Below are 15,339 nucleotides of genomic sequence, written 5' to 3' on the forward strand. Positions count from 1 at the left end.
GTGATATGACAATAAGATTTTTATACATAGGTATTTTATTATGCTGTTCTCTTTCATCAATGGGAAACAATTCTGTTAATTAAAAACAAATTAAGGATGCGTAGCTAAGTAAAAAATGCCTTAATTCCACACATTTCTCCTAGGTTTCTCACTCCCTTGATTATCGTAAAATCTGGCTCCATCATTCAAAGAAATGAGGAAAAGGAAAGGGAACAGCAAATTAACGTCTACCAAGCTTCAAGCACTGTGCTTCTCTTTATCCTCACAACACTGTGAAGTGGGCATATAATCCCAGATTTTACAGATAGGCAAACTGAGGCTCTACTTTGCAGTGGTCACAGGACTAGTGAGGGGGTTCTCCAGGATGGCTCGTGTCAGGCCCCTTCCTAAGGAGTTATCTGTATGAGGGCATATTTTCTACTAAACCATCATCCCATCAGGCTGGCCACAGCTAATTGGACAAGGAATTGGTGCTGGACCCAAAGCCAGCAGAGCCATGAGGAGGCCTTCTGTGAAAAGGTAGCTGGCCAAACGGGTGTGATCCTCTCTTGCAGAAGAATGCAAGACTGATGGGAGCAGAGGGGAGGAGCGGGTCACCAAGACAGTCAGCGAAAGGCAGTGAGAACAGCCGCGACACAATCTTTCAAGCACGTGACAGGAGCATTTATGAGTTACGGGGCCAGGGGAGAGGAGGGCAAGGCCTGGCAGGCAGACGCTCTGAAACAGACTTCAATTAGTACCCAGAAAGCACTAATTAAGAAAATGGCAACTAAACCAAGAACAGAAAGATTTCCTAAAACTATAAATCCTTGAATATGCAAATTATGAAAATGAAATTACTGTAATCAATATTTCAACAGAACATTACACCCAGTGGTCTCAGTACTACACAGACAAAAACATTCATTTTTAGAAAGCCAAGGCTGCAGTGACAAAGTAACGACAAATACATAGCCACAAAAACCATAGCTTCATTCTCTATTACAGGACAGCAAGGACATAACAATATGAGAATCAGCCGAGAATTTTTTCTTAAATACTCAGGCCCTGCAGCTAATTAATAAAATGAGAAACTTCGGGGTTGGGTCCCAGAATTATGAAAGCTATGGTGCAGCCAGGATCAATTCTAGATCAGTGGGTCTGTGGCCCAAGGATCACCAACATCAGCATGACCTGGGAACCTGTCAGAAATGAAAATTCTCAGACCCCACTCCACATCTACTGACTCGGAAGCTCTGAAGGTGGGCCCCGCAATGTGTGTTTTATAGGGCTGTCCAGTGATTCCGATGTACCCTAGAGCGTGAGAACCATGGCCTTAGATGATAATAAAAGGTGAATCATACTTTTTATTACAGATATCTCTATCAACAACATACTGAAAAAAATCCTACAAACATGACAGGCAAAGACTAACTTCCTCAATAAAGAAAAGTAACATAAAGACATAAAAAACACACCTTAGATACTGAGGACATTAAGACACGTGGATAAATAAGCAATTCAAAATAACGTTTATTTGAATTTTAATTACATAAAAATCAAGATACTAACTTATATGTACAAAGTATGCTTAAAATCAGAGGAGGGAGACACAAACAATAAAAGCTGCAAAATAACAGCCGTGTGGCTTCTGACTGATTATAGAGGTTTTTTTAAACGATAATGTATTATCTTCATAATTTTGAAAAAAATGTTTAAAATACAGTTATCTTGATCCCTACGTCATATTATACACGAAAATTCAAAACAAAATTGTAAAATTATTGGAAGGAAATAAAAGAGTATTCGTACGGCTTTCGGGTAATAAGGAAAGCTTTCTTAAGACCAAAACAAGCAAAAACCTTAAATAATGTGATTGATACACTTAGAAACATAATTTTAAACGTCTATAAAATAAAAGACTCCATAAACAAAATGAAAAGACAAGCCAATTGCAACACATATAGCAGACAATAGGTCACTGCTGGAATATATATAAAGAACTCCCACTGATCAAAACAAAAATCTAATTAACCAATAAGGAACCGATAAAACGGTAACTGAGTCACAGGAGAGAAAACTCAAAACTACTCAAAAACACAGGAAAAGTCACTCAAACCCACCAGTAATGAAGAAAGTAAGAACTGAAACAAGATACCTTTTTTGATTTGTCATAATAGCAAAAAGTGTTTTATCTATAAGAATAGCAAAATTTTTAAAGTCCATCAATATCAAAGTGGTGCATTCACGCTTTGCCCCTGGGGATATAAACTGGTACCGCGGCTGTGGAGTGCAACCACACCAGCCTACCTAGCAATTCCACTTTTAGGCATGAACCCTCAAGCACACATGCACAGGGAAATCTGTATGATGTTGTTCCTTACAGCACTGCTTTGTGGTAGCAAAACAGTAGAAACAACCTAAATTTCCATCAGCAGAGAAAAAGGTAAATGAAATGTGGTACATGTATTCAATTATTCAAAGATACACTATAGGACAGTGAAGGGAAATAAACTGATCTCTATGTATCAGCACGGACAGTTCTCAAAAAATAATTAAGAAAGCAAGTTACAGAAGGAAATGTAATTTTAAAATCATTTATATAATTTCTTAAAACCTTTGAAACGTTCTAATTTCCTATCTATGTAAAAGATAGTGTTAAAATCATTTTAAGGATAATTTTAAGAACACACATCAAACTCACAACAGAGGTGAGATTACTTCTGGGTAAGGCATAAGCTTTTTCTTTAGCTTTTCAATCCTCCTCCCCCTCCCAAAAAATTGCTTTGCACCCCTCTCAAAAGAAAGTCAAATAACATGCTACGTGATATGAATACGAGCACCCCCAATAATGGCCTGAGGGTGGTGTGCTCAAACCATGCGATTTCATTTTATTATAATACAAGCAAATAGTTAAGTCAAAAGTAGATGAAACTTACGCATGTAAGGCAGCTTTTCCGGGCAGGGGAGGTATGGCGAATATGTGAAGTTTCCCGGAAGATACGTTGTTGCTTGAACAAGATAATCACTTGAATTATTGCCTTCAGGATAATCTTAGAGAGAGAGAGAAAAGTTACAACCCAAAAATTGTCTTTTGCTTTGCTCCTAGTATGAAATGTGTCACCGTCACTGTGTAAAGACTACAATCTGCAATCTGCAGCAGTACGTAAAAGCAATTATCTATAAAGAACTAGAGAAAAGCAAAATACAGCTGCCGTGACTACTCTCCCATTCACCCTTCACCACTGCCAGACGGGACCTCTCAGCACGATTTCCCCGGGGGAAGCTGGGACAAGTCTGGGGAGCAACAAGGCCCGATCCATGCGTACACACAGAGCAGGCCCATTTGCAACTGTAAGAGAACAGGTGTTTCCACCCTTCCCCCAGCTGAGCCACTTCGAAAGAGGGAGTGACAAAGTGAGAGAGTGGCATGGACATATATACACTACCAAACGTAAAATAGCTAGCTAGTGGGAAGCAGCCGCAGAGCACAGGGAGATCAGCTCGGTGCTTTGTGACCACCTAGAGGGGTGGGATAGGGAGGATGGGAGGGAGGGAGACGCAAGAGGGAAGAGATATAGGAACATATGTATATGTATAACTGATTCACTTTGTTATAAAGCAGAAACTAACACACCATTGTAAAGCAATTATACTCCAATTACTCCAATAAAGGTGTTAAAAAAAAAAAAGAGGGAGTGAAAGTACACCAGGGCATCCTCTTCAGTATCAAACAGCCCAGGGTGTTCTGGACAGCCACACAGCCACAGCACACTGCTTCCACATCCACAGAGCAGAGGGTGGGAGTAATGTTTTCTCATCGCCTCACACTTGAGAAACTGCGATTTACCCACTCAACTGACTTTTGTAATACAGCCCATTTAAAGTCCTTAAATTAGTCATTCCCAACCCGTGGGCTGCAGTTTCTAGACAGCCCTGGAGCTGTTATTACATTAGGTCCATTATCTTTAGAGTCAGCAAATTATGGAACACCGAGAGTACGGTTTAGAGCACCAAAGTCAAGTGCTGAGTTCAAATCCTGCCCCAACACGCACTAGCTTTGTGGTACAAAGCAAGAGAACAGAGTTTCTCATCTGCACCTACCTCATGCTGTCGTTTTCAGATTTCAGAAAGATAAGTGTACAAAGTGCTCAGAACAATCCCTAGCCCATATGCATATTCAGGAACTTCAGCTAGGAGTGACTGCTTTAGAAATGAGCCCCTGACTCAACCTGGAACAGTCAGAGCCTTGGGAATTTTAAACTTGGAACCAAGGAGCTCCCATTTCAGTCCCTTTCTGGAACAAAGTTCTGAGATGCAAATCTGGGAACCATGACCTGCCAGCTTCCTGCTATGTAAGAGGAAGTTGGTCTGAGAGAATGAGACCAACATGTGGTGAGTAAGAGATGAGAAATGGAAACCGCTGATTAAACTACCATCTGTCTTCTGGATCACAAACCCTGTACCCACAGGAAATGAAGTTCTAGCAGACACTTTAGGAAAATGTGAAGACTTTCAGTCTTCAGTAATCTGCTCTGATAACAGAGGTATTCCTATCAGAACTGGCCTGCATGCAGAGTGAGAAAGGGGGAGAACGGGCATATGACTTAGAAGAGAGGCCTGTCAGCCAGAGACCAGCAAGCAAAAGGCTGAAGGTCAAAATCACAGCCTTACTGGACTGTAAAAGCTAAACCCTCTCACCGCAGAATCCTGGAAATTGAATATGAAGCATGTGAGAAGAGTCAAAGAAAACCAAACACCTCCCGTCCATGGCTTGGCCTAACATAAATATTCACTCATCATCAGAATACAGTAGATGACAGGAATTCCCTAGCAGTCCAGTGGTTAGGTCTCCACACTTTCACTGCCAAGGGCCTGGGTTCAGTCCCTGGTCGGGGAACTAAGATCCTGTGAGCCACGTGGTGTGACAAATAAATAAATAAATAATAAAGTAAACTGAAGAAATTCTTTAAAAAAAATATATACCGTAGATGGGGATGCAGCCTGGGAGCCAGGATGGCACTTTGGAGCAAAGAGACACACCCCACCTTCAGGCCCACCTTCTGGAAGGGGCCTTGCAGAGCGGAACCCCTTATGAATAAGTGGAAACACCTTACGAACTTGGAAAGGCATCAGTAAGGAGGCTTTAAGGTAAGTGTGTTACCAGAAAACCCCAACATGATAAATAGGGACCAATGATGGTACAATGGCTAAGGCCTATTCCACCAGGAAGTCAGAAAGCCCCAGTAACAGAATCCTCCCCAATGCCTTTCTCCAGAGGAGCCCTGGAAAGCATTTGATAAGGAAAATCCTCTAAGGCAAAGGAGGGGGAGGGATTCAGTGGACATTAGCTGTTTTGTACGCCAAGACACACAGGGACGGACTAACACCACGGAAACCCCTCTAGGAGCCCATACTCTGTATCTCACCCATAGATATCTGAAAGATTTAAAGATACTAAACATAAAATAAGTGTAAGGAAGTCCAATAAAGTTCTGCTTCTTTTTTTTTAAATCCCTTTAAAAATATATATCTAGATATATATCAAATTTCAAGTTATAGTAAAAAAAACTAAAAGTTCTGCTTTTATGGGGACTCCCACTATGTTAGCCAAACATCTACTCTACACAATGCATTTGTAGGAGCTGAAAACAGAAGATAGATAAGCTTGTCCCTGGGAGTGCACTGCCTTTATGTGTTCCAAAGGCAGTGTGTGTGCTCATTTTCATATAATGCTGAAGAAGATAAACATTAACACTCACGCATTCTTAATTTCTTAATGTCACGTAGTTAAATTTAAATAAGGGTATTTTCTTACTGTAAATAATTTATTAATTCTTGTCATTAAAGCTTGGGCCCCTTTTCTTAGCCACACATAATTTATAGACTCTATTAATCCACACCTAACTCACAGAGATTTTAAGCTCTCCAGACATCTCTGCAACACAAACTGTTAACAGCAGCTCCCTTTGGGGAGTCTCATGGCAACAGGAGGGCTGGAGGACTGTTTCACTTTTTATTCTCATGCCAAAATGATTGAATTTTTTTTTACAAAAGAACTCATGGATCACTTTCATCAGTTTTCAAAGAACTAATGTTAAAAAAAAAAAAAAAAACTTAAAGACATGCAGTATCAGTATATTCATGTCCTTTAAATATGAAGTTTTGGAGCTAAACATGTTATTCTTGGCTACATCATTACAAATGATCATAAGGATCTCAACTTATTGCCAGACTAATAAAAGCATCTGTATCCCTTAAGTACTGTGTCCAGTGGTAGTTACGTCATCCCAAAGTATTTTGTATGTAAGGCTATCCACCCCCTTGCCATTAGTCTATAAACTTCTTTTAACTGAAATCAAATTGCCTTTGATTTCTAGCATCTAATAAAGGACCTACAACATAGTAGAAACTTACTGCAAATAAACACTTCACAACTGATAATATAGCCAACAATGATTTAAACTTTTGGAGACTCCGATGTAATAAACCCACAAAATCGTTATTCCTACAAAAGTGGTGAGGCCCATGGAGTATAACCCACTGCTTTCATTTCAGGAGGGTTTTTTTTGGGTTTTTTTTGTTTTTTTTTTTTTCAGTACACGGGCCTCTCACTGTTGTGGCCTCTCCCGTTGCGGAGCACAGGCTCCGGACGCGCAGGCTCAGCGGCCATGGCTCACGGGCCCAGCCGTTCCGTGGCATGTGGGATCTTCCCGGACCGGGGCACGAACCCGTGTCCCCTGCATCAGCAGGCGGACTCTCAACCACTGCACCACCAGGGAAGCCCCCAAATCAGGAGTTTTAAAAGGTGATGCATGACAATGCACTGAAGGCTGATCCACCACAACTGCTGTAAAATGTAGACATTATTTCATCTAATGAATGGATGAAACCACAGTGAGACCTGGCCCCTGCCTTCTTCCTTCCAGAGCCACACCAAACGAAAAGGAAACACAGAATGAAAACTGCTGGACAAGTCCCCTCTTCAGCTCTCACTGGACCTTAGGAGAACAGGACCAAAGAAGACCTCTCCAGGGCTTTGGTTTCCCTGCAAAAGGCAGCTTAAAGCAGGTAACAGAAACTCAATGAGCATTCCAGTCTATTTACTGCTAGCCTGTCATGTCAGTCTGGCGATGTCTGTGGGCCTCTGACCATGCATCCACCAAATGAGGAAGTGTACTGGGTTATTTCTAACAAACCTACCAGCTCTAACACTGCGTGACCCTTGTCATCTGTTTTGATAACTGCTCACTGAATACATTTTGTTTTCTTAATTTGACTGACTCTGTGGGCTACAAGGCAAGGCACCATTTGATTATAAAAGAACATGGTTTCTTTACAAAAATTTTACATACATCTCTTTACACTTGGTGCTTCAGAACGTTCAGGCACAGGGTTAAAAACTCCTTTTTGGAATCAAATGTACTTAGAAATATCACAATTTACCACTAAGTGTTAAATATTATGTTTTTTGAAAACTATTTTCATTGGCATATAACACTGTGTTAGTTTAAGGTGTACAACATAATGATTTGATACATGTATATATTGTGAAATGATTACCACAAGGCTAATTAACATCCATCACTTCACACGGTTACAGCTTTTTTTCTTGTGATGAGAATTTTTAAGATCTAATCTAAGTGATAATTTTCTTTTTTATTGGCCATGCCGAGGGGCATCTGGGATCCTAGTTCCCCGACAAGGGATCGAACCCATCTGCACTGGAAGTACAGAGTCTCAACCACTGGACCGCCAGGGAAGTCTAAGTGATAAATTTTAAATGAGTCAATACATGTTCATCAACTCTCCCCTGGAGCTCAATTAGCTCTTTGTAAACCTTAGTGTCCATTATCTCCTTTTTGGCAGATTTCATCTGTACAAGTCTGTGCAGAAATAAATCACTGCATTATAAGTAGCTATTTACATTTCCATCTCTCTCAGAAACCTAGAGATCTTCATGTAGAGGGAGGATTTTTTTTTTCTTTTGGTAGGAATCCTTTATTTTTGAATAGTACTATTTGCCTTTTACAATGAATGCTAAATGCCAGATCTTCATTTTATTCTAATGGTTCTATGAAACAGCGTAGATGAAAAAGCTGGGCATAAAGAGCTTGCTGAATCTTTTAAATATACGATAGCTAGTTGGTATAAGAACAAGTGCTAGATCCAGAGTCTTCTGATCCCTAAACCAGAGAACATCAGAAGTCTGAAAGACAAGCTCTAGTCCTGGTTGACTAGTTACTAGCTGTGCAGCCGTGGGTCAATCACTTCGTCTGGGGCCTCAGTTTTCCCAGCTGTATAATAATGGGGTTGAAGTAGGTGATCTCTAATGGTCCTTCTAGCTCGAAAGCTCCAAGATTATTTTCCCTAAAAAAGGTAATGTGACAACGTGGAAGAAAGACTATGCTGTTTAAAGGCACAGTTTCAGGAGGATGTTTTTCTTCATCTTGTATCTCTAATATCTAGCTAAGGATACCTACACTAACTACTCAAGATAAATGAACACGGCAGAACCTCACAGTTGCCTATTCAAACTCCATTTTCCCTTTCTTCCTTGGTAACAGAACCCCAATTTCATTCAGGGCAGCAGGGAGCCCAGCTCAAAGACTATCATTCCCAGGCGTCCTTACAACTAAGTTCTGGCTAGTGAGACGTAAGCGGAACTACCACATGGGACTTCCGGGAAGGGTCCTTACAAAGGGGGCACTCTATTTCTTCTTCTTCCCTCCCTTCCATCTCTCCTTCTAATGACCCAAGGGCAAACATAGAGACTGGAGACCCACAGCCATCTTAGCCTGTGAAGCTACATGACAGAGCAGAAGTGGGAAAGTGTGTGAAGACTTTCTCCACAACAGAAACAGTCCTCCATCCAGACTTCTTTTGTACAAGCCTCATGGGTTTAAACCACTGCAGGCAGGCTTCTCTTACAACCAAACCTAATTCCTAACTGATACAATAACTGACGGTCTCCTGAGAAGAGTTGCACCATCAGTAAAGGAACCATGTGAAAATTTTCCAAAGGTTCATAAAAAGCACACTTTCATCAAAGGATGCACTGGTTGTTCGGTCTTCACTGCAGCTACGACTTGGTGAGGGGAAGAGAGGATTTCCTTTTTTTCAGCTGTGGGATGCTGCAGTGGGGTTGAGGGCAGGGTTGTCTTGCCCAAGTAACCAGTTCTCCTAATCAAAAATGCAACATTCACGCATATAACTTATTCATACTCCAGGAAAATAACCTGATTGGGCACAGATTCTATTAGCACTCACTTATACAAATACAGTAACTTAAAGATGCTTAATACTTCAGGTGAATGAACTTTTAGCGAATACCTTCACATCAACTTATTCAACCAGGACAAGTCTTAGCGAAGCTTTTAAAATGTTTAAACTTCTCCTAAAATTGACCTACTGTTCAGAAGACCAATTAATGCAGAAGACCAGTTCATGAGACTTTTACCGTACTATTAAAATATCAGCTCAGATGAGACAGTCTTTCTAAAGGAAATTTCTTTAAAGTTAAAAGGAAGAAGAAAATGAAGAATGTTTGATTGGCGGCATCATAATACAAATCAGGCAAATGACTAGGACAGGTTTTGCAGAAGCATGTGTGACATTAAATTAAGAATCAATGTCACAGTCTTGAATTTTTAGAAGGGTCTAAAAGTATTACCCATCTTAACGCCCATTTTAAGAAAATATACCTATGGTTGGGAGATAGGGACTTCCTATTAGGGTGTGGGGATATGTGTGTGTGATTTACAGTGGCACAATGAATGAAGAACTGTTGACATAAGTCTTTCACTTTAACTGTTTAAAATGAGAATACAGTGGATGCAACAACTGATAATCAGCCACTGAACCCTTTAAAATAACAGCCAATTCTACTTCAGGAAGACAATGTGGAAACACTGCCAGAGAAGAGCACAAGCATCCTCCCACAGCAGTTGAACCTATTTACATCATTAAATCACTAGTTTGGCCTATTACACAGGTTTTAACCTCATGTGATTCTGATGGAGATTCTTCTTCCAGATTATATTTTAAAAAGACAAGAGCAGCTACTGATTTCCAATTTTATATGATTTCTCCCATTAGCCCCTAAAAAGGCCATACAATTATTAAGACTCTTCTATAACTAAAAACAAGTACTTTCTAGACATAGCTGGGAAAGCATCTTAGGAATTAGAATGGGCATAAAGAAGATGGCAGTATGGCTAAGATGAATAAATTACTCTCTTTGTGGGTAATTTCTTTTCAACACAGTAGGCAAACTGAAAAAGTACAAGCTGTTTTTCATTCATATTTTATGTTTGCAAGAATTAACTTAAGTATCTTTATACAAAGCCCTCATCACCTTGGTGATCATACCCTTATATATATCCTAGAATACATGACAGTCCCGACTCAAGCAGTGAAAGACCCTCCCAGTGCACTTAGTAGGAGACCTTCATCTTTAACAGGAAGGTACTTGGAGGCAGAACCAGAGCTGAAGAGATTTGGTTTACTGATTTATGACTCTAAGGGTAAGAAGTGGAAGCAAAGCAAAATTAAACAGGAAGCAGTCTTACCTGTACCATTGAGTGTAGTGTTTTTATTTGTGTACAGCCTGATCATATGTCCTATTGTTTTTACATTCTCTCTCAACATTATTCCTCGAGCTTGTACCATAAAGAGATATGTGTTGGCTATAAAGGGAAAAAAAAAGAGAATGTCATGACTCAATAAGCTTTTTAAAAATTTTTAAAAATAATATTCAGAATTGAGGAACTGCCCAATAGACCCAAACTGACTCAATTAGTACATCCAAAGGGAACAGAGAAATATAAAATGACTATTTCCCATTATCAAAAACTTACAAAAACAAACTCTTTTAAAAAAACAACAAAATGAAAAAATTAAAGTAGTAACATCCATCCATCAAACAGAATGAGACTAAATGAACAAACTGAAATATCGTAATTCCTTTATCCATAGATGATTTTCTACTATAAAATATACTTAGAAATTTCGAAGAGGCATTTTTTTATAAGTATTCAACCATATACTCCTAAAATTCACTTTCTCTAATTCTATATTAATTCCCTCAAACCAAAGACTCCACAAAGGTGAGGATTCCATCTTGAATCATAAATAGATCATAAATCAATCTCTCTAGTATGGGTATGGATCTTGCAAATTCTCAAGCCGTTGGAGGGGCAGAGTGTAGAATGATCTAGAATCAGTATCACTTTTTGTAATTTTTCTTAAATACTTGAACTTTTACACCCCCTTTAAATCACAAATCTACCTACCAGGACTGTAAAAGCAGACAAAATCAAAATCAATGTGGCATTTTCAAGCTGTTAATCTAATTCTCCAGAGTAAGTGCTTCAAAAATAATTTCTAATCTCCTCCTTTGGGAGAAACTGGTAATTTGACAAAGATTACAAAAATCCCTGACTTTTGAGATGGCAAGCCTCCTCAGACAGGCACAGAAGTCAAGTCAAAAGACCTTTTCTTTTTTGGTCCTGATTCTGCTACCATGGGCAGCTCACTGGATCTCAGTTTCCTCAACTAAAACTGGCCGTACTACACTAGGTTTCTCTAAAGCCCCTTCTACTCTAACTTCTCCAAGCATGAAGCTAAAAATCATAAACTCCATTCAGACAAGAGGAGGAAGCTCACTTTCATGGCAAAACCAAGAAACTGCAAGGCTCGGTTAATGGCTCTTTCAATTTTAAGGTAAGCTGTCTCCCAACACAGTAATGACACTCTCGAAAAATGAATGCTGAATGAAAAAATCAAAAATGCCGACTCATTTTCTGGGCCCAGTTCTGCTTCTTCGACATGATACAGAGAAATGAGCAAAACGTTTGCTACCTCCTTTCCCATTTTTTTGAAATTTGAACTTGCTCAAAGTACAAATGAACAGAAAATAGATAACGAGAGTAGAGAAGCAGTGTATTAACACTCTTTCTCTCACCTTCAAGCCATAAAAGAGAGAGAAACAGAAATCCAGGTTCCACATAAGCTTTACCTCAATCATTTTTAGTAGACTGTCCACATCCTCTCTAGAAAGCAGTCCTATAATTAGATTTAACTTGTTTAGACTTGAATTTATTATACCAGGGTTACAAGCCCCACAAGTTTTTATTACAGTTTTGCTTTCTAATGGACTTTAAAAGACAAACGAGACAAAGTGAAGAATGAAAACAAAGAGAACAGCCAACCAAAAATGTGGGAAAATGTTCAAGAAAAGCCAAAGTAACATTAGCAGCTCTACCTAAACCAAGATCTCAAGTTCAACTGAAATGATGCAGGAAAAAAAAATGAATGCCAACTGATTTACAATCTCTCGGATCATTTAATCCTAAAGTTATACACGAAATCTGTTATCAGTGGTGTAAATATCCTAAATATTTGTTATGCACCAAACTGGAAAAAGAAAAAAAAAAAAAAAAAAGACCTGTCATGGAGAAGCAGGACTGAGCCAAGGGTTATTAAGCGAAGACCAGTACTGATTCCCAGCCTTGGAAGAAACAGTACTGGCCTAAGCAAGGATATGCTAGGTGAGAACACATGTACCTCACTGTCTGTCCTGGAAACAGAACTTTTAAAAACTATGTAGCTTTTACTTTTAATTAACACACCTACTCTTACAAAGAAAATGGTTTGAATCTTGAAACCAAGTCAAATTTAAGAAACAAGGAAAACATCCAGTACAGAAAAGGATAATCAAAGTCAAATTTTCCTAAAAACTTTCAAAATATCAGGTAACAAAACCGTTAAGAAAATGTATCACTGATGGCACCTGTGATAAAGGTGAATCATTTACCAAAAGACTGCATTTACCATTCATTAGATGGATGGAGAAGAAATAAAGTGAGACACCAAGCTCTCCAAATGGAAATCTATTAGTTTATTTTAAATCATTCACAGCTAACTGAGTTACATTCCTTAGGTTAATAGTCCTCACGGGTTTAATCCCTAAAGATCAAAACCCATTAAGGAATGAAGCTGTGTTTAAACAGAGGCATTGTTAACAGGAGCAAGGCCATGTGTCAGAGTTTCAAGGCCCAAGAAACCAGCACTGAATGGTCCAGACTGTCTGATTACCAAACATCATGAAAGTCCAGTAATCCACACTCAGGTAACTATACTTGCCTGCTAATTATCATTACTATAAAATATAATATCTTATTGGCAAGCCTGGAAGTCCTGGTCTAAAATTTCTATTCCAACTTACAAGAGACTACATTTCAGAAAACAAAGAGGGAAATCTTTCCCATCCTTGCCCTTTGGTCTCAAGACAACTCAGAAACACACTAAAAACTACCACTGGTTAATTAAAATGATGCCATGTTCTCTAATTTAGTTCATTTGCTATTTGCCTCTGCATTGTGAGACATAAATTTAACTTCTTTACCTAGTCTGTTTTCCAGGGGGGACAACTACAACTTAAAGGAAAAAAACTTTCAAAAATCAACAGTTTACAACAGCTTCTAGGCATCCTACCCTGGGTTTGTGTGGAAAGATTTATGAACATGCCTCATTCTCAACTTAATAAAACTAAGGAGTACATTTGCCATAAAGCTGTGTCTCTCTACCTCTTTCCACACGCAGCTTTGTTCACTGAAAGCACGCTGTGTATTCAAGCCAAGGAGACTGTGCCGTCTGCAGTGATCTGGAAAGGCTTCCTAAGCACTGAAGGACTCAAATACAACATCCCTCTGATCCCGACATCCATGTTTCTAATCGTCACAATCTCCAGGTCCTTTAACAAAACCAGAAGTCAACTACAGAGCTGACTGTGAGGGAGACTGTGTTGGTTAGGCATTCTCACACGCAGCTATAAACGCAGTGCTGGAGCTAAGAAAGACAAGGTACAAATACAATTTGCGGAGACACTCACACAAAAGTAAAAGTAGGAACCATGGTGGTGAATTACCACAGGAAAAATTATCTAGAAAGGAGATAAGAAGGTGAAGTTCAGACCACAAATAGGAGACACAAAGATAAAAGACCCTGAGATGAATTAATCTGAGCTTGAACATGGTGAAGAAGTCACTGGACAAAAGAAAAGGGAACGGTCAACCATGTCAAACGTCACCACACAGGCTAACAAGAAAGACTAAAACACAATAGCTTAGAAAATAAAAAAAACTAATACCTAGTGCATACTCTACTGGGCATCCTTAGAAGTTCCTTACATAAACTAATCTATGTAACCCTTACAAGCAATCCTATAAGCTAGGTACTAATATTCCCATTTTACAGATAAGGAAATTGAAGCATGGAGTTAAGGGACTTGCTCAAGGTCACACAGTTATTGGCAAGTAGTGGAGCTAGAATTCACCCCCTGCAGTCAGCTCCAGCAACCCAGCTCTTCACCACCATCCCAGTTAGCCTTGAAAAAAAGCTATTAGATCACGGTCAACCTTCAAGAGAGCAGTTTCACCCAAATAATGGAAACAAAAGGAAACTAGTAAGGAGTTGAGTGGATAAAGTGGAAGCAGTCCAGTTTTAGAACAGGTAAGTGAGAGCAAGGTCAAGGGAAGTTTTCTTGTAACAGGAGGGACCTGAGCATGACTGTGGCCTGAGTGGAAGGAGGAAAGATGAATTTTAAAGCGAAGGCACTAAGAGAAGTAAGAGGAAGGAGGGAGAAGCACATTTCCGTCGATAGGACAGTATAAGCAGAGGCTGTGAGGTGCACAGCTGCAAAGGATATACAGGGATAAGCGATCCAACTTGAATAGTGTTGGCAGCAATGGAAAATAAGTTGTAGAGGTCCAAATGGACGAATGGGGTGAAAAAACAAAGAAGAGGGGACTAGAGCTCATTGTGAAGATGAGAAGTAACATTAATGAAGGTGAGAAAGTGCCAGACGTGGAAGGTTAGAAAGACTGGGGTCGGGAGAGAGAGCACACCACAGACATGGGGACACCCAGGCATGGTCAAGCAAGGAAAGATGGAAGACGAGAAGCAGACTACCTGATGGTCACCACAGGACGCCAGCAGGGGCAAAGCGGAGCAGAAACGCTCTGAATTGAGCATAACCGCGGAAAGCATCCCAGGGGGGCAGAATGTTGGAGAGCACAGATTTCTGAAGGGAAGGGAAAGGAATTAACATTGAGTAACTACATTCATCAGGCACTGAGCTAAATGCCATATATAAATATACTTAAACACACATATAATTACATTTCACTTAATTCTTATGTAACAGGTTGAATGGAGGCCCCCAAAGATGTGTGCACATCCTAATTCCCAGAACCTGTCAACGTTATCTTATTTGGAAAGGGAGTCTTTGCAGAGGTAATTAAGTTAAGGATCTCGAGATGAGGAGATCACCCTGGATTATCTGGGTTAGCCCTAAAT

General features: G+C 39.7%; 1 protein-coding gene across 3 annotated transcripts in view; it reads right to left on the bottom strand.

Annotated features, from left to right (window-relative positions):
* B4GALT6 (beta-1,4-galactosyltransferase 6) overlaps window positions 1-15,339 on the bottom strand; it is a gene marked incomplete at its 5' end in the record, with an annotated part of 62,526 nt that overhangs the window by 33,797 nt on the left and 13,390 nt on the right. For 2 of the 3 annotated variants that reach the window (XM_082667221.1, XM_082667219.1), the window contains 2 exons: window positions 2,919-3,032; window positions 10,551-10,667. In XM_082667221.1, coding sequence (XP_082523347.1) covers window positions 2,919-3,032; window positions 10,551-10,667 — 231 coding nt within the window. The remainder of the gene's footprint in view (window positions 1-2,918; window positions 3,033-10,550; window positions 10,668-15,339) is intronic. The other variant, XM_082667220.1, reaches the window with a different exon arrangement.

The sequence above is a fragment of the Grampus griseus genome, assembly GCF_964374135.1.
Source record: "Grampus griseus genome assembly, chromosome: 12".
NCBI classification, from domain to species: Eukaryota; Metazoa; Chordata; class Mammalia; order Artiodactyla; family Delphinidae; genus Grampus; species Grampus griseus.